Source organism: Lissotriton helveticus, chromosome 10, assembly GCF_964261635.1.
Source record: "Lissotriton helveticus chromosome 10, aLisHel1.1, whole genome shotgun sequence".
Lineage (NCBI taxonomy): Eukaryota > Metazoa > Chordata > Amphibia > Caudata > Salamandridae > Lissotriton > Lissotriton helveticus.
In genome coordinates, this window is record NC_136071.1 from 255,092,841 (window position 1) to 255,112,505 (window position 19,665).

At 44.4% G+C, this 19,665-nt stretch overlaps 1 protein-coding gene across 1 annotated transcript in view; it reads right to left on the minus strand.

The window, feature by feature from the left end:
• The window catches only part of OXSR1 (oxidative stress responsive kinase 1), a 633,421-nt gene that overhangs the window by 244,110 nt on the left and 369,646 nt on the right, over positions 1-19,665 (minus strand). Inside the window, exons 6-7 of the mRNA XM_078665259.1 lie at positions 9,296-9,405; positions 8,074-8,175 (exon numbers count right to left, since the gene is read on the minus strand). Of these exons, the coding sequence (XP_078521385.1) occupies positions 8,074-8,175; positions 9,296-9,405 (212 nt within the window). The remainder of the gene's footprint in view (positions 1-8,073; positions 8,176-9,295; positions 9,406-19,665) is intronic.

Consider the following 19,665-nt stretch of genomic DNA (forward strand, 5'->3'; position numbering starts at 1 on the left):
TTATTTACTTGACTCTGATTTGAAAAGTCAAAGTAAATCAAAAAATTGTTCTTTTGAAGATTTTCTGACTGAAAAAGGCAGAAAAATGTGGAGCTGAGTATCCAGGGTCCTTCCTGAAGGAGCCGGAAAGAACAACTGACCTAACTGTAACCCCTGAGGCATGATGGGAAGCTAGGGGCAGAGGTGCCTTAAAGGCACAGCGTCAGTTTTAGTGCATTCAGCTACAGGTTAGCTTTTCAGTCTTTTTAGACTGGGGATTTGCAATGCAGCCTGGGAGCTGTATATGTTTACAGTGTGTTATGAGAATTTCTACTGTTTTTTAAGCATTAAAACAGTTTCTAAACAAGCATTGGTGTTGTTTCTCATGTTTCTAATGCAAAATACACTGTATGGTGGAAATTCTTCACAGCATATTACAGCTCTGTTGTTTTATTTGGCTGCAATTGCTTATTTTTATATATATATATATTTATATATATATGTCTATATATATGTGGGGCACATATAATATATTGTTTCCGGGGTCCCGCGCATGGGCGGGAATATTCTAATGCTTATGACTATTGATGAGGATCCCCTGGAAGAGAACTCTTTATTATAAGTCAAGTCTTCACAGGCTGCTATTGGAGGAAGGAGGCATAATGATATGTGGGAGTTTATACTGTAATGAGGATTGTCTCAGGCACTAGCTATGATTCTCCTGCGTAGATGTCAACCAGCCAGAAACGTATCAAATGCAGCATTCTGGCAGCGTGCAACGGTCAGATTTGCAATGCTCTATACAAGTTGTTGTGTGAAGGTACAATATATAAACACTTTGTGCTATAGACAAGGTGGTATATTGTTGAAAGGTTAGAAACAGGCATTCTCACATTCTGCACGGTCCAGGTATGGATGAGTGCTATATGGGATTGCCTTTGGCGTGCCTTCAACAAAACACCTGCACGCAGCAGATAGTGTAGTAGGCCCCTCACGTTGACAGGCCCAGTGGCAATTCATCTGCCGCATATTTGTTGGCTAAGCCTTTGATATGTTCACCGCTCTGCTCTATACCATGCAAAATCATCTACTTATGCATTTTTGGGTCAATTTACATACAACCTTACCACTCTCACATTTACAAAATCCCATTTAAACCTTTGATACAATCAGATAAGGGTTGATTTGAGAATAATGTTATGGGAATTATTGAACTAACCCTAGTACACCACTGGACATAACCCAGAAGCTTTTATGCCCCTTTTTGTTGGGCTTGTCCGTTACGAAAGAAGCTGTAGCAGGGACAGACGGTCAACGAAGGAACCGGACACGATAACAGACTGATGGTCAGCTACCCCCTCTCACCCGCTTCTGTCTCCTCTCATCAGCAGGACAACTCTTATCTCACCAACGAGTGTCAAGAAGACACGGAGTCCCTATGGAGACACGAAGAAGAAAACAGACATGGTACCTTTAACTGGGGACTCCCGGAGGACGAGACTCCTACCCTCTTGAGCGTCATCGCTGCAGGTTCGTCAAAAGGAGGAGGAACGAGGAAATGGACGGACGGCGTTTCCCAGGAGGAAGAAGACGGAGAGTGCGGCAGTAGGAGAATCGAGTGACCGAAGAGAGCGGAGGAAGAAGACGGGACGGACCAGGCTCCAGACTACCAAGGCAGTAACATCACGCCAGGAGGCCAACGTCCTCACGAGCCACCCTGCCACGCTCCCACGGGAGGAGCGTGGCTCGAACAGGTACTGGGCAAGGTTGCGGGTTGGGTGGGTCTGAGTAACCAGTCTGCCTTGCCGAATCCCACCTGTAAATAGTGTAAAGTACCTGTACAGTCTCCGCACACCTTTTCCCTATCAGGAGCACTTGAGCACAGTAGAGTCATCTGTGAATAACACTCGTGCACTCGGTTTCCCTCACTCCCCGGTCCCTCGCATTGGCAAGACCCAGACAAACCTCCTAATTTCTGCCCTTGTATTTTTTTCTTGCTTTTGAGTTCAGACTGACCAGAGCGTTCCACCTGGTACTGGACATTTCTCAGTCTGGCGTCCCCGAAGTATAACAAGACGGACCCTGCAGCCTTTGCAAGAGAAAGAATAACCAGCAGAAAACAAAAAGCTTATCTAAAAATAAAGCCCTCTTTGAAAGCAATTCTCAAAGCTTCTGACTCCATTACTCCTGCGCCAGTCGCCCCTTTAACATTAACAGAAGCATTTTAACCTTATTTAACATTGGTCTAACTAAAACCCCAAAGAAACAAACTAGGAGCCATTTCTAGTGCTTGACGAAATTTAAGAGACTAAAATTGAAGAAAACACAATTGATTAAACAAGCACATCAGTTGAGATTAGGAGTAAAGTACAAATTAGAGAAGATCCTCAGGAAAGGGCGAGAATACGGTGGAACTAAAGAAACAGGACTCTCGTCTTTTATTGTTTTATCAATATACCTACGATAGACTGCTTGTGCACCACATTTGATTATTGAGTAGCCCGGCATCCATCTATTCAAAGCAATATATTTCTGAAGAGACTTTCTCAGCTGAAGAAAGTAGTCTAAAATCATTCAAGGTTATTAAAAATTCTGTGTTCAAATCTCAATCGGTGGAAAATAAGACCAAGTTATATCAAGAGAGTAGCTTCAATAATATGGATTAGATTATCTTTTAAAAGCCCAATCAACTTTCTAATCTTAGAGAACCACTGAAGAAACATTAGAAGCTGATATTAGGAAGCTAGGCTTTGGCCTCTACAGGAAAGGAATATGTTACCCTGTACGCATCTGTTCGTAGCATGTAGTGTTGCAGATTTATATGCTTGGCATTAATCCTGCCATCTAATGTCTGCGAAGTCCCTGGAGTCACAGGGTATATTGACTCCTCCCTTAGTTGGCAGTGCGAATGTCCACTGGCTCCATTGTAAGATTGTTTGTCCCACAGCAGGTGAGTGTAGAAATAGAGCAGAAGATAGGACAGTTTACTGACCATGGCAGAAGAGTTTAAGTGAAAGAATGTACATCTACAGCAACCCATGGGAGTTGGGTAGCTGATGTGAATCTACAGCACTGCATGCTACACACAGATGCTTACATGGTAGTGGGAGCTGCGAGTTTATAAACTGTGACAGCTGATTAAGTAAATATATCAAATGAAGCACCATCAGAAAAATAAACAGAAGCATACATAAAAAGCAAACCTTCAGGTACACAGGGTTTAGATGGGGTAGCAGTAGACCTGATGTAACTACCACCTCAGATCTGTTCTTATAATGCTCCATCCACTCTTTCATGCTATAATTTAGCTCAATAAGATTTTTTCATACATGGAAAGGAAGCATTAGATATTGTATATGAAAGGAGCTCAAACAGATCTTGGAAATTATAGGATTATAGCCTATAAGAATATATTCAGAAGAATATTTAGGCAACACCTATTACAGTATTTGGAAAACTGGGTTGTGTCAAAGGAAATTTATTTTCAGGCGAAACTCTACATTTGTAGACTTATCCACTGCATGATAAACTAAAATAGGCTGTGGGAGAAAATGGAAGCATGGAATATGCCAATGGGCCTCTTTAGATTCATAATTGTACTGCACAACAAAGCATGGACCCAAGTACAATTGGGTGCTAATGGTGCAGTTATAAAGAGAACTGACACTAAATAGTCAGCCAAGGATTTATTTTGGCCCTGCTATTGTTCTCTACTTATATGGCAGAGGCACCAAAACATAGGTCAAACAATGAAGGATTTCCACCAAATTTGAGTTGAACCCATATTCAAAGTATCTTTTTATGCAGATGATACAATACTTCTGGGTGTAACCGGAATGGGTTTGCAAAGGTCACTGGATGCCTTCTCTAAATATTGTGAGGAATTTTATTCTATAACTACTACTGTAAAAACCAAGACTGATATTTGGAAAAATGAAAACTACAAATAAGTTGAAAAGTAAATTAGATATCAAAATATTAGAAACAGTAGACAACTATGTATAAATGGGGGGTTTATTTGCATGGAATTTTAATTTGAAATCTTGTGTAAAATTTGGTTACTTGGGCACATGCTACAGCTAATGCACTGGAGAAGTTAAACGCCAAATTGGCCCACAAATCTATAGATATACTGAAATAAAATATGAAATAACATTGGCAGTATTATATTGTAGAGAAACTTTGTGGGATAAAGATGCCAACAAAATTTAGTCTGTAGAATGTTTGATCTAGAAATAATAAATCCGACTGCCTCCAAGTTCATTAGCTCATGTCTTAAAATTAGAGCTGGGTTTAGTCTGTATAATTTATAAAATGCATAGAAGATTTTTACATGATTGTTATTGCCGAATTACTGCATCTAGTGATAATTTTCTATCTTTATTTAATAAGCATACTGAGATAACCTCAGATCTAGAATGGAAAGACAAATATTCGGGATAAAATCTATACTGAACCTATCAGACAAAGTTGGAAAATCTGAAGAATAAAAAGGAATGAAAACAAACTTTAATATTTTTAAGTGAAGACCTTAAAATTCTGATTTAACATTATATAAGAAGGCTACCTGATATGCTAATCCGAAATTCCAAGAGGGAAATGGTGTATCCTGTTATTTAAAAAAGATTACATCAAATTAAATCAAAAGAAGTGAGAAGGTGGGTGCTAAAACTGAGAATGGAACAGGTAAAATAGACATTTTTAGGGTAATGAAACTACAATACTTGTGAAGTCTCAGTTGTGCAATATATTTTCAGCAACTTATCTTTATTTGCACAATTTAGCACTCACAGGAAATCCTTGTTGTTACCCACTATAAGGATATTAAACACCAGGGAGTCATGTTAGAGTAAATAATGAAATGTGGAAATGTAACACTCTGTAACAAGTTAGGAGCATTGTTTGCTACAATAATCATAGAGCTAAATGTTAAAAGAGGTAGTGTTTAAACATGAGGAATACAATAAGAGGTCTGATAGTTAGTAGATTTTAAATTTGAGAGCCTTTATAAAATTCTTATACAATTGTTTTACTAAATATTATATTGTGTTTGACAGTATTGGCATAAATCAAACATTAAAATGAAACTGAGCTTTAAAGAAAGGGAACAAGCACAAATAAATCATTTCGAGGACAGTGGACTAACTGGAACTTTCACCAGTAATATTGGACTCCAAATGTGCTTTCTAAATACAATCGAAATGCTCTCCTTCATGGGTCAGAGTATTGTTCAGTAGAACATACATTACAGACCATCACATGAATACAAACATTTAGTCAAAAACAGGTGACAAATAAGAAGGGACATGGTTTCATAACACTGTAACCTGACCAGCTGCTTACAAATATTAGGGACCTAGTCTACTTCACAACTGATATTGTTTGACTTTAGGAAAAAGCAATAAGAGTCCTTACATCTGCTGCTTCAAATACCTATAAAATGGCCTTGCAATAATCCTAAGCTTCTGATGTGGCATGGGTATTATGGGATATTCTAAAGAATGAAAGTAATGTATAATAATAGAGTTAGCTTTAGGAAACTTATGTTAAACCTTAGGGCCGCTGATGGTTCCGGCCCACATATACTATTTTGTTTTCACCTTTGTGGATCAGATACATTATTTTACTAGTATGAGGACGACATGTCCCCTCCACTAGGTATTGATGTAGGCATCATCCATACCTTTATCTTAGATATATAGTCAATGGGCTGGGTCCTAGTTTGAGAACTTAACATGAACACCCACCACTTGATGTGACCGCTTTTGTTCGACTTTTTACCACCGTTTAGGTTATGTCTGTATGCTGGCATGTCCATATTGTTATTACCACCCTCTAATTTTAATGTATACCTCTAATTAGCGGAATCAACATGGTGAGAGACTCTGTTGATGGTTCAGTCGGATCATACACATTGATCTAAGGTAAGATCTTTGAATCCTGGTTGACCAGGCATTTCACCAGAGTGAAGGGTGATGGTGCACGTTGGTGTAGTGATATTATTACTCCCTTTGATATGTTGTTTTTACTACTTGTTTACAGGTCCCTCTGACCTATCATACTGACTGTCATTGCTACGGATTGATGATCAAGAATTGAGGCCGCGTATAATTTTTCTATATTTTATTCTTTGCACTGTATGCCAGCAGAGTGACAAAATCCTGGTCCTGATGAATGCCTTGAACTTCACGTAGGCAGACCCATGTTGACCACATAACTGGGTATACATCCATAACCCAAGTTTTCACACTTTGTGGGGCTCTTATCGTGATGAAGCCTGTTCTTAAAATGGCAGCTTAAATGCACTCCAACGACCAGCCTTCCCGATTACAGTGATGTTGAGAAGAAGTGATTGTGTATCTGTGCATCTGTTGTTGACTGATGTGTGCCGCAGTGGCCGGCCCCCTGATGACTGCCTGTTTGTTGATACCGGGCCTGCGTATGGCAGCACGCTCTGGAGGGGAGAGGCGCAACAAAAGCTCAATGCCTGACCCTAAGATGACGGCTGCGGTCGAAGGCGGCGCAATCAAAGTATAATGCTGGAACCACCCAAGGAACTAACCTTAATCCAACTGGACGCACACCCGATGAGGTATTTGCCGAATTTTTTTTTTTAACCTTTTTAGAGGCACTGCGGCTGTTTGTTTAAAGCTTGTCGCCTGTCCTTAAAATGGCGACTGTACGAGCAACACGGAGCTCCTCCTTCCAGCCTGGTGATTTGGTGCTTTGTCAATGTGGCGCCAGCCAAGTGGGAAGAGGCAATGCCATTAGACCATTTTACAGGGAGTGCCTTTCTCTACCGGCTTGACTCCCTCAAATGGCCCCCATAACTATGCCCTTGTACAAAGCACTCCTACTCCCCTTGTTGGGGATGGATCTGGCATCTTTGCCCTGGAGTCTGAGACCCCTCTGAGAGAGTCCACAGTGACACGGGTGTCACGCATAGTGGAGGACTGGGACTGATCCCCTTACCACTGGGAGCAGACTCCTACTCTGCCGAACCTCGGACATTGTATTCCTGCTGGGTTTCCTACCCCCTCCCCCATTCCTCAGAGTGTGCCCGTGACCAAAGCACTCCTCTCCTTCTTGGGGAGGGATCCAGCATCTTATGCCCTGGAGTCTCAGCGACCCTGCTGAGAGATGCCACTGTGCAAATGGGGATCACACAAACTTGAGGACTGAGAATGATCCCTGTCCCACCCAGCCAGACATCAGACAGTTACTTCCCTGTCTCCACGCTGTGTCCCTTACCACCTCCGCTTCCCTCCTTCATTCTTTGGCTACATCCCCTGAATTCCTCTCCACCTGCCTGCTTTGTCTATCCGTATGCCTATGCTCCACTTAATTCTCCTTCCCCTCACCCTTTTACATTACCCCCTACCCCTCTACACTTAATTAACCTAAAAATGTAACTTGTAACTGTCATACCTTCTGTAGCAATGTATAATTTGTAATCAATGTAACTCTCCTCATGTAAAGCGCTCCGATACCTCCGGGTCTAGCCAGCGCTATATAAAACTTAAGTAAATAAATAAAATGTTAAACCTATGTTAAACTGAGACGAGAATATTCCTCTTTGGAAACGCAGGCTTGGTAATATTAAGAAAAACATTTAATTCTATGAAACAACAAAATCCAACAATTACATTTGCACGGCTTGCAAACAATATATAATATAGCATTAATACACAAAAAAAGAAAAAGAAAACATTCCAATAAGATTTCAAACTAGGATGACAAATATAAAATGGTTAACAAACCTCTGGACGCAATGGGAAATTATCAATGTGACCGTACGTTTGTGGAAGACCTGGGGCTTTACAAGAACAAGTTGGGACTACAGGGATTTTCAAATGTTGTACGTAATTCATAAAAGAGGATTTTCTCCATTCACAGTGTCTCATAGCTCTCGGTAACACATTCTTTCGGTCTGATGGAAAATTTCCCACCACAAGTGATCTATAGTTTAGTGGTGAGAGCGCAAGTGCATGTAAGGAGCGCCAATATTTTCTTAAACTGACAACTGCATAACTGTCGCAAATGTAAGTACTGTTTGTCAAAGCTTCATTTTAGTAAAAGAAAGGGTGTGCTCACCTTCATTGGTGGGTATTTATGGTAAGGGGCGGCACCAGTCGCCAGCTCAATTGCCGTTATTCCAAAACTCCAGATATCAGCCTTAAAATCATAGCCTCTGACCTGAAAAGTAAACGAATTAAAAAAAATTGGACCTCGAATTGTATTTAGAACCAAATACAGTAGATGGTAAAATGCTGCTGTGCAAGGGTATAAATACTTCTCCACTTTAACATGCATCAGTGTGGTACATTGATTGCAAATTATTTCAAAACACCAGATTGGGGCATTCCTTTATTTTTCCACCTATATGGAGGACCACTGGTAAACAAAGTAGTTTATCAGTATCGATTACTGCAAAATGTATGCGAAATTTGCAAATTTCCACATTGTTGTTTGTTGCTCCCTCAGATCATTATTCTCGACAGCAAGAAAATCCAAACAGTCACAAAGACTTTTTAAAAGGTAATGGTCACCTTTCAATTCATGACTGCTCTATTCAGGTATTATACTTGTACTAGTGAGTGGAACAGGTGCCGGACAACTAACGTCTGCAACAAACAAATAAGCACAGGGCTTTTGTCTTTGTCAACACGAAATCTAAATCAAATATGATGGAAATAAGGACTCCTTTTATGTCCTGCATGAATCCAGTGACCCTGCTTGTATCCCAAGGGCTCAGCTAAAACTCACTGGGGACCTAGACAAAAAGGCTTGGTCTTAACGTAAAAACATGGTGTAACGTTATATAGAGAATGCATCAATTCGAGAAACAACAAATTCTGGCCATAGAAACGTGAGGACCGTAAAAAAAAAAATCCTTAAAAGATTTTCCAGAATATATGGGACCCAATAGCCCACATCAACTGATTACATGTGCATATACCTTCCATACAGCCGCCCTACGCCTTTACCAGCCAGGTCAATATCAATCCGTTTTGCTAAGGGGCCATAGACACAAAGGCAAAACGATCTTTAGTGGATTGCTGTTCATGCCACTTGCTTACAAGCACCCTAATGTCTATTTTAATTCACAGAACCTGAAATCACATCTCTTGGTGTATGCCCGTTCTTCACTTGGTTTCTATAGGCATGTATTTTACATTACTGTGATATAACATTTACATAATGGAGTTTATTTTAATTTTTAATAAACACTCAACATTTTTGATGAGGAGGGCTTTTTACAATGGGGCAGCAGATGGCATCTACTATTGTTGTCTAAAACAAAGAGAAAGCATACCTGTTCCATAACTTCAGGGGCCATCCAACATGGTGTGCCAACAAATGTTTTTCGCACTTTATTCCTCGTCATATCACCACCAGTTGCTAAAAAAGCACTTACGCCAAAGTCTGAAAGAACCAACAGAAACAAACACTTTAGACTTCAAACAGACAAGTAGCCATTATTTACCCAGCTGCCACTATTTAAAAGCAATTAAAATCATTAAAAAAATATATATTTCTATTCTCTAGCAATGTGTGAGCACTCATGGCAGAATATTAAGAATATCACCATAAATGAAAGAAGTCTTTTATATTTAATTAATGTGCATACATTTTTTTTCAACTGAAAAATGCATGCGCTGTGGTAAGGTATATTCTTAGAAAAGCGCTTTCATTTAGACAGCTAATGAGGTGTAAATTATCATTACCTGAACACACCTGATGCATTTGTAAATGATTCATTTTGTTACTATGAAGGGTGATGGATGTTGGAATAGTTTAATTTACTATTCTAACTCCAGACTGCGCACCAGTAGGGAAGATGTTGAACTCTAAATCCAATGCTATTCCACCATGCGTGCTAATGCCACATTAGTTCAATTGGCGGCGCTGTGTTGGCACAGTGTGGCACAGTGTGATTCCGGCTTTGTCCGAAAGGACATTTCTCGTCCCAATCACAAGTCTGATTTGGTCTCGGGAAAGTCAGCCAGCTTTTGCCTTGGCACCTCTCCTGATGCTGGTGTGCGATTGGCATTTTCGCTCTCTTCTTTCCTTGTTTTTCTTTATCCTGTCCATCTGAGTCCTTGCCTTGACCTGACCTTCTCTCTCCACTTGTCCAGACAGATCTTCAGGGAATGTTGGAATCCTGCAATGCCTAATAATTATCAATACCTTATCTTTCTGCTCCTGTAATAAACAGAACATCTTGCCTTCCTGGCGATTTAGGACATTACACAGGCCTATTCCGTTGGCGGAGAAAGAAGATATGATAGTTTTAGTGAAGATGTGATTATGGTGGCAAGACACTGCAAGCATCACATAAGGGGACCATGTATGCAGACGAGGTGCTCAGGTATCAACTAATGGTCAACACAAGAGCAACTTTGGGTCACCGGAGATCTCACCTTTGCTGAGGTGATTGCTACTAGTGAAAGCTACAACAGTCAGTAGCATGAGTAAAAAGTCAGTAAAAAAAAATGAAAAAGTCTAATGAAGAGTGCATCATCAATAACAAGTATATTAAAGCAGTAGGAGCAAAAGTAAAAGAGATGGGGTCGAAACTCAACTGTTACTGATGTGAATAGAAGTAATGTCATGTTATTTTATAGCGCACACAGCTACTCCGTGGGGTGTCTCTAGGCGAACCAAGAGGGGTAAAACAGGTTGAACTAAACAAAGAGAAAAGTTTTCAAGTTTTACTTGAGAGCCATGGGGTCTTGGGTGTAGCGTAACGCAAGTGGCAGGGCGTCCCAGGCCAAGGCGGCTTTCAGGGCAAGAGAGCTGCCGCCCAACTATTGAAGCTTAAAGCAGGGAACCTGGGAAGTTGAGACCTAGAGCGCAGCTGTCTCGTAGGGGCATAGAAGGAGAACCGCTTCTGAAAGTAGGTAGGGCCTAGGCCATGGAGGGCACGATGAGCAATGACTAGGGATTTAAATTTTACCCGTTCTGCCACGGGAAGCCAGTGCAATGAGCACAGGTGTTGTCTCACGATGCTTCTAATAGGGATGTCAAGAAGAAGCCAGGCTGCCACATTTTGGACCACCTGTAACTTATTCAGCAGGTTGGCATAGTCTAATCAGGAGAAGATAAGAGCACGGATAACAGTTTCTTTTGCAGCCCAAGGAAGGAAAGGGAGAAATTTCCTGAGGGTTCTCAGTAGCCCAAAGCAGCAGAGTGGAAAATGATAGATTCTCCTCAAACCAGACCCCCAGGTTCTTAGCGGGTTTCCCTGTCAATGAAGGCATGGAGTTCTCGGGTGACCAGATAGTTTCTCTAAAATTAAGGGGGAATTTCCCATAGAGGAGTATCTCAGACTTCTCCTTGTTGCACTTAAGTTGGGCAGCAGCTAGCAACTTAAATACAGCAGTCAAAAAATGTTTTGCAGAGGAGACGGAGTCCACGTTTTTACCCCAGGTAAATAGGAGCGGGTGTCATCAGCGTAGGCAATGATTTTAGCCCCCCAGTCCTCGGCAAGTTGGACCAGTGGTGTAACTTAGATATTAAAAAGAAAGGGGCTAAGGTAAGACCCCTGGGGGACACCTGTGGCCACTGTCCGAGGGGATGAAGAGAACGGTGGAAGCCAGACCTGTTGCATCTGCCCCTTCAGAAAGGACTTAAGCCAGCCCCAAGCAGTGGCAGACACACCAATCTTGGCAAATCGAGAGAGCAGCAGTGAGTGTGGAACCGTGTTGAACGCTGCTGACAGGTCAAGCAGTATGACGCTGCCCTCCCGCCGGCGTCCAGACACTACTGGATGGCTTCTGAAATTTCCACCATGGCTGACTCGGTGTAATGAGAAGCCCTAAACCCTGACTGGGCCAGGTGCAAGAGGCCTGAACTTTCGATAAACTCAGTGAGTTTTTTGGTCACCACCTTTCTGCACACCTTAGCCACACTAGGCAAGAGGGAGATGCAACGGTAGTTCTCAGGGCTAAGAGGATCAAGAGATTTTTTTTTTTTAGTAAGGGAAGAATCTTGGCCAGCTTTCAGACCTCCTGGAGGGACATGCTAATGATACTTTTGACTTCCAAGTTGATAATCTCTGCAGCAGTCGCCAGCAATCTGGCTGCACAGGGGTCAGATGGAGAGAGTGATTTCAGGCCCTTCAGAATTTTTAGAGAGCTGGGAAGATCAATGGGAGTAAAGGCAGCCAGGGAGTGCATAGGATTAGCAAGTGGAGACACCAGAGGCAGGGAACCAATTGTGGCCCCCGCTGCAGGAGGTAAAAGCCACCTGAATAGTGTGGATTTCATCAATGAAGAAGCTAAAGAGAGTATCTCACCAGGCCTCTGAGGATGGAAACCTGCTCGATTGGGCTGTGGGGGCCATGAAGCTCTGGACGATGGCGAACATTTCTTTGTTGTTGTTTTAGGCAAGGTTAATGCTGTTCGAATAGTATAGCCTTTTAGCCTGGGCTAGGGCAGAATAGTAATTTTGTTGTTTTAGCCTAAGCTTCTGTTTAGCCAAGGGGCAGAATTCTCTGCGCCGCCAATCCCGCTCTAGTTTTTACACTCATGTTTTAACGCCTTCAAGTCGGACCTGGACCATGGTTTGGAAGGTGACTCCCTAGAATGCCTACGGGGAGGGGGGGGGGTGCAAAGGATAATGTATCCATTGTGTTAGAAATCCAACTCGTAAACCCAGCAAGTCCTCCCTCAAGATCACCAGGAAGAATGGGCCTAGAAACCTCCAAGGCCTGGCTAAACACAATTGGATCGATTTTGCAAAAGGCCGGTCTGCGATTGCATCATACAGGGGGGTCAGCGCTGGCTACCGCCCAAGAGAAATAGTTAAGAAGTGGTTAGACCAGGGAACCGGGAAGGGGTCATTCACCAATATGGAAACATTACAACAAATTGGATCGATGATGTGACCCCCTTGGTGAGTAAGGAGACTAACCCACTAAGAAACCTGGGCAAGATGTAGGACGTCAAGAAAATGAAGTGTGTCTCTAGAGTCTGCCTGGTCAAGGTGGATGTGAAGATCACCTAGAACCATGTAGTGGGAAAAGTGATGTCCATCCCCAAGGAAGGATTGCAGGTAGCAATGGGCACTTGGCAAATGGTTTGGGTGGAGAGACCAGAGACTGGTACAAATAATTGTGAATCCCTGTATGCCCAAGTCTGTCCAGACCGTACAAGAATTTAGCATGAATTTGCAAAATGTAAATCTTTCCATGAGGTGGGGTAATAAACTACGCAAGCTGCAAGGCATAGAATCGGTCTAAAACATTCCACGTCTGTGAAGCAAATGCAGAGAAGTACATACTAGCATTAGGAAGGAACTGCAACTCCTGCTAACAGAAGAAATAGCAGACCGGGAGATCTCCGAAGGAACCACATCTTCACTCCCATTGTGCTGGGGTGAAGACAATGGGAAACGGAGTATAAATGTAGCCTTACGACCTCTTAGTGCATACATAGTAATTTCGAATCATATCCCTTGCTGTAGATAATGAAAAGAACATCCATGCTTGATGGAGAACAGTGCTTTCCACTTTTGATCTAAAAACTGCATCCCACCAGTTTTATTTAATGCCAAAATCCATGTCTCTCAAGCATTTATCACAACTTCTAGTCTCTTCAGTTCAGGAGAATGCTTTTTGGTCTTGTTTCCTCTGCCTTTTTCCCCCACAAGCTCGATCTTCCATCTTATCAAGAAAAATGATACTAACAAATGTTTCTAGTATAACATTTTGATCTTCACTATGGGCACCAACTCATTATGATGTTCTTCAGGTTTGCTCAATGTTGACTCAAAAAGAATTGGTGTTCAGCATAGAGAAATGTGCTCCAGTCTTAAGTAGATAAACGTAGCCATTACATTTCTGCTAAAGGACCACATCAGTATGTGTGCCTTGAAGAATTTACTCAATTTTGGTGGCCTGCCACCGACATCTACTGTGAAGTCTATGCCTCAAGCAACCGAAGACACCAAGTATCCAGTACCTTTGCAACCTTTTCAGTGCCCTAAATTGTTGGCAAAAGCTTGTCCATTCAAGGCTTAAGCCGAGAATTGGCAGGATACTTTGGCTCTTGTGGATTACCATTCAAAAAGGCAACAAGGGAAATGTGTTTAAAAAAAAGGGGGGCAAACAAACATCAATAGGGTGATGCATTTCAAGATGAGTCTTCAAGGAGACACTGACCACCTGACATCAAAAGGGTCGAGTGACTACCTGTGGCTGAGACCAATTAAAGCATTCAACCCATCATCATTGTGTGCTGTCATCGTACGCGTTAGGAATCATGCTGCACCTTAATGATGAGGTCCAAATAGACCTAAACCGGTCAGGGTTGCATATTTGCCTTTCAGAGGGGCCTGACAATTTGGCTGGATTGTTTCTCCTGAAGCAGGACTAAACCGGATTTGCTTTAGTGTGTTTCTTTGCTGGTGTGTCAAAGTGGACAAAAATAATGGACTCTAAAATGGAATGGAGTAATTACCAATGGGTGAGATTTCCTCAACATCAAAAACATCTAAGAGAATAAGATATAATCACAACCTTATGTTAGTAGTGGAACAGCCAAACAGAACAATTTCATAATTAAGTAAAACTCTGCATTAACCCCACTTTTCAAAGCAACATTTATTTTTTAGATCTGCACGCCATACAGCTACAGGCAGGTGCAAGTACCTTCTAACTATGTCAAAGCAGATGGCTTTCAAGTGTACATTAACCTTTCTTCATCTTTGGCTCAGCAGCCCAACACCCATTACTGTTCAACAAGAAAAGTTCTGGGACTGCAAATCACGCAAATCCCAAACAGGAACAGAAAGTGCACTAATAACAATGCCTCTCTTCTATATAATGAATAAATGGTTGGACAACGCAAGCAGTGAGGGAAGACGCCGTTACTACGCCGCTTTTCCTATACCCCCGCACGGGAGTATGCTGAATCTTAGCGAGACTGGGAGAAAGTAAAAAGGCTCGCAGATCCCCGAACTTCCCAGTTAAAATCACATAGAGCTTCAGACAGTTCTTTCGTCTATTGGGAATCAAGATACTTCTAAAAACTTCTAAAAATATGTAGTACACGCAACTACTCTACAACCAGTTATTTAGGCCCCTGACGAAGGGGTTCAAACCCCGAAATGCATTGGGTTGTAAATATAACTGTTTTGTACAAATGGAATTGTGGAAAGTGTATGATGACAATACAATAATTGTGTACTATTTATGTATAAATTGCATTGAAACATAACATTTTATTTGTTTACCATGAAATGAATTGAAACAAAGAATATGCATTAAAATTGTGCAAATTTGAAAAATTTGAAAAATTTCATTAGTTAGTGCGCACTAGAGTCCTGGCGATCTAGCGATCCCAGGCCATATTCATTGTCTCTTCTATATAAAACATAAAACAGTCCACAAGGAAAAGCAGTTCTGCTTTCTTTACTGCTCAGGAGCCAGATAAGTGTGTTTGCTTAGGGTTTTTTGCGCTGTGCTTGCGAAATCTCTTGTATTTAAGAAAAAATCTTAAAAGGGGATTTGAACCCGCCCAATAATTACAGGAACTTACCTTTCATTCATTCCAATGTTGCTCCAATTTACACACTTCAAATTGGTCAGCACATTGTCTGCTTTCACTTCCTGCTCTGCTTGCCTGTCCATGGCATGGAGTTTGGCCCAAGTGCAGCGTACGGCCACTGGCAACTTGCTAGTGTCCTTCTACTGCCTAAGCACTCTGAAAGTTTCTTTAAAAAAAAAATCTTATTGAGCACTCCATAACAGTGCATCTGCAGGCCATCTTAATTCTATGTCAGGAGCGGGGGCTTTTGATTAGGCTGTCACTTTCTCCATTTATTGTACTCCAGCAGCCATTAAAAGGTATCAACATTTTTCAAACAAACTACATTTCTCATGAGCATCAGGGAAAATGGAAACAAAAAATGTCCCAGTCACTGTCCAATCCCAGGCCCGGGATCCTCATATCTTCCTCTGGTGGCACTCTATCCTCTTTCTTCGCTGCTCCAGCAGCATACAGATGAGTGCTTTTCCTTTTCCTTTTCTAACTGATTCTAGGTCATTGGCGATTTCATTGTTGGATTGCACCGGGTCGCGCAAGCTAGCGCGTTGATGTTTTTTCCCCTGAGGGGATTGCGGCGGTGACTCTGTGTGTGGGCCGCGGGGGCGTTCTCCGCTCCTTTCGCGGATGTTGTCTCAGGCTCTGTGCGCGGGCGGCCTCCCGCCGCTAGGGGACCGGCGTCCTTCGCTGCCGCACTGAGGAGCTCTACCTCCCATCGGGCGCGAGTCGTTGAGTTACGCTTTGTGCTCACGTCAGGAAAGCGGCTCAACTTACTCGCGCACCGCGGGGGAGGAATTGTGTGTTTGTCTTTGTGTTTTGGGTAGCGCTAAGGCTAAAACAAAATCACCCGAGCCCCTGCCTGGAGCCTGAACACCCGCGAGGCGGGTAGGATACTTAGCGCGATTTCGGGACCGGCTCAGGTAGGCTTCAGTTCAGTGCCTCATAACAGAGGCTGTTGGGTCCCAGCCTCATTATTACTGACCCCGCTGCGGCGGGAAGAGATTTATACCTCCGGGCTCTGTCCTGTCATACCCCCTAATAACCTTGGCTTCTTGCGGTTGTGCAGAGGCGCTATGGAGTATGATGAATACTATGAGAAGGAGGAGGAGCAGCAGATAATGTACTTGCTGGTAGATGACCATTTCTGCCAGGTTATGGATTCCTCCATTTTGAAGGCCGTAACGCGGGTAGTCGCGTACCTGGAGAAGAAAATAGATCATCTTCAGGCACAGTGCCAACCTCTCGGGCAAGGGGCAGACCTTTCAGGGCAAACCGGCCCCATACCTCCGGACCAACCATCAACGAGTGCCACAGACCACAAGAGAAAGCGCTCTGCGGACGCGGGGGTGGATTCCGATGCCTTCTTGCGCCTGAAAAAGGCGTTCTTAGAAGCGAAAACTGCTGATACTCCTTCGACCTCAAAGGAGGCGCCATCTAGAGCCTTGGAGGGGGGTCAGGACGATGCGACCACCGTCGACCCAGATGAGTCACGCCAAACCTCGGATGGGGAACCAGAGCGTTCGTGGCTTCCCGCTGATTCCACCCAGGCGTCTGGCTCCGACCCCAGTTCAGACATGCTCAACCCGGACGAGTTGCTCCACCCGCGCTCATCGCACTGGGTTCCCGCCCCCAAGGTGGCGGCATACATGGGGGCCAGGCTTCGTAAGCCTTTGGACCAGGAGGTGCGTAGTTGCCTTCGGGCAGAGTGCCCGCGCCCCGCCTTGGAGGGTAAGGTTACGGTTACCCCAGAGATTGACCCCAAAATGTCCACCTTCCTCACAAAGTTTGTGAAGGACCTCAAAAAGGTTATAGACCGATCTTGGAGGGCCTGCCAAGATAAACTCTTGGACACGGCGGGGACTTTGGCAAAAATCCTGGACATGGCCGAAAAAGCCAAGGCCTCGGGGTCCCTGATTTCCCCGGAGACCCTTTCTGGCTGGGCGCAACGGGCGATTATTTTCCTGGGGAATGTGAATGTAGCCATTTCTACGGAACGGAGGAGATGTATTCTAATCAAGATAGACCCGAAGTTGGGGGAACTGGCCACCTCTGTGGCAGGCCCGATGGCGGAGGGTAACCTCTTCGGTGACCCGTTCGTCAAGGAACTGGGTAAATTTGTGAATACCTTTAATTCCCTGGACAAGGCCCAGGCGTCCGTGAAACGAATCTTCACACCCCGTGTTTTTGGCGCAGACAGTCGAGGGAGGGGCCTCTCGTCTGGCAGACCCTATAACAGAGGCTCCTTCAAGCAGGGCGATTCCCACAGGGGTCAATACCAGGATCCTGACAAGTTTGGAAACTTCTACCAGACCAGAGGTTATCTCCGCCGCCGCGGTGGAAGAGGAAGAGGAGACGGCGGCTACAATAATCACAAAGGTGAGACTTCAAAATGTAACGGGCCTGAAAGTGGGGGGCAGACTCCGTTTTTTTCTTCAGGCATGGTCTTCGCTCACCTCCGACGCCTGGGTCTTGCAGACCGTCGGAGGGTTCGAAATAGAGTACTCGGGACTCCCCAAGCAGTCCGTTCGCCCCAGACCTATCGGCTTCACGCAGGACCAATGCGCTCTGATAGACAAAGAGGTCGCAGATCTACTACAGAAAGGGGCTATTGTGCAGGCGGAACTGCACCCGCGAGGTTTCCTCAGCAATCTTTTTCTTGTGGAGAAGCAGGACGGGGGCTATCGCCCAGTGATAAATCTCAGGGAATTCAATGGCTGGCTTATCTACCGCCATTTCAAGATGGAGGGTATTCACCTCCTGCGGGAACTACTTCAGGAGGGGGACTGGATGGTCCGGCTGGACCTGAAGGATGCCTACCTCACGATTCCCATCTTTGCTCCCCACAGGAGTTTTCTTCAGTTCCAGTGGGGCCCACAGGTGTACGAGTTTGCCTCCCTTCCTTTCAGACTATCATCTGCTCCGTGGTGTTTTACCAAGGTGCTGAAGCCGGTGGTGGAGCGCTTGCGCACGGAGGGCATCCGTCTTATAATTTATCTGGACGACATGCTCCTCCTGCATCAATGTCCGCGGAAGCTGCTGGTCCATCTTCAAAGGGCGGTCAGCCTTCTGGAGTCCTTGGGATTCATCGTCAACCAGGACAAATCAGACCTTCTCCCATCGCGGAGGATGCAGTTCCTGGGTTTTATGATAGACTCAGTAGAAGCCACCTTGTCCCTGCCTTTTAGGAAATTGTCCAAGATCAGGCCCGAATTGAGACGCACTCTGGCACGTCCAACGATCCTGTTACGGCACCTGGCCAGAGTTGTAGGTCTTTTTTCGTCGTCCATTCAGGCGATATTCCCGGGGCCCCTTCATTACCGGGCCCTTCAACGCCTCAAGGCTTTTCACCTCCTCAAGGGCCTTACCTATTCCCAGGTCGTTCCCCCACGGAAGAGGCGAGGATGGAGCTTCAATGATGGATCGAGCATATGGACGCTTGGAGCGGTCGGGCGATCTTCGGTTCCAAGCCGGATTTGGTGATAGAATCCGACGCCAGCGGCCTGGGCTGGGGAGCACGTTGTGGCGCTGTGTCTACAGGCGGAGTATGGTCATCCGCAGAGAAGGACCTTCACATCAACTGTCTGGAGTTGATGGCAGGTTCCTTTGCGGTGAGGTGTTGGACGAAGAACAGGATTCAGTGCTGTGTCCTTCTAAAGATGGAGAATGTGGTGGCGGTGCGCTACATCAACCACCTTGGAGGAACCAGGTCCAGGGCTTTGTCCGACCTTGCCAGGACTCTATGGGAGTATTGCCTGTCCAACGAAATATCCCTGTCGGGGGAGCACCTTCCCGGCTCAGCCAACCGGGTGGCAGACTGGTGGTCTCGTCACTGGAGAGACGCCAGTCTTTGGCAACTTCGCCCCGATGTGTTCGAGGCGATCGTAAACAGATGGGGTCTGTTTTCAGTGGACCTTTTTGCTTCCCGTCTGGACGCCCAGCTGAAGCGCTATTTCAGTTGGCGGCCGGACCCGGAAGCGACGGCGGTGGATGCGTTTCTGCAAGACTGGAGCAAAGAGAGGGGCTATGCGTTTCCCCCCTTTGCGATGATCATCAGAGTGTCAACCCAGGTGAGGAGACAACAGGCGGATCTGGTGGTGATCACCCCGATCTGGAGATAGCAAGCCTGGTTTCCAGT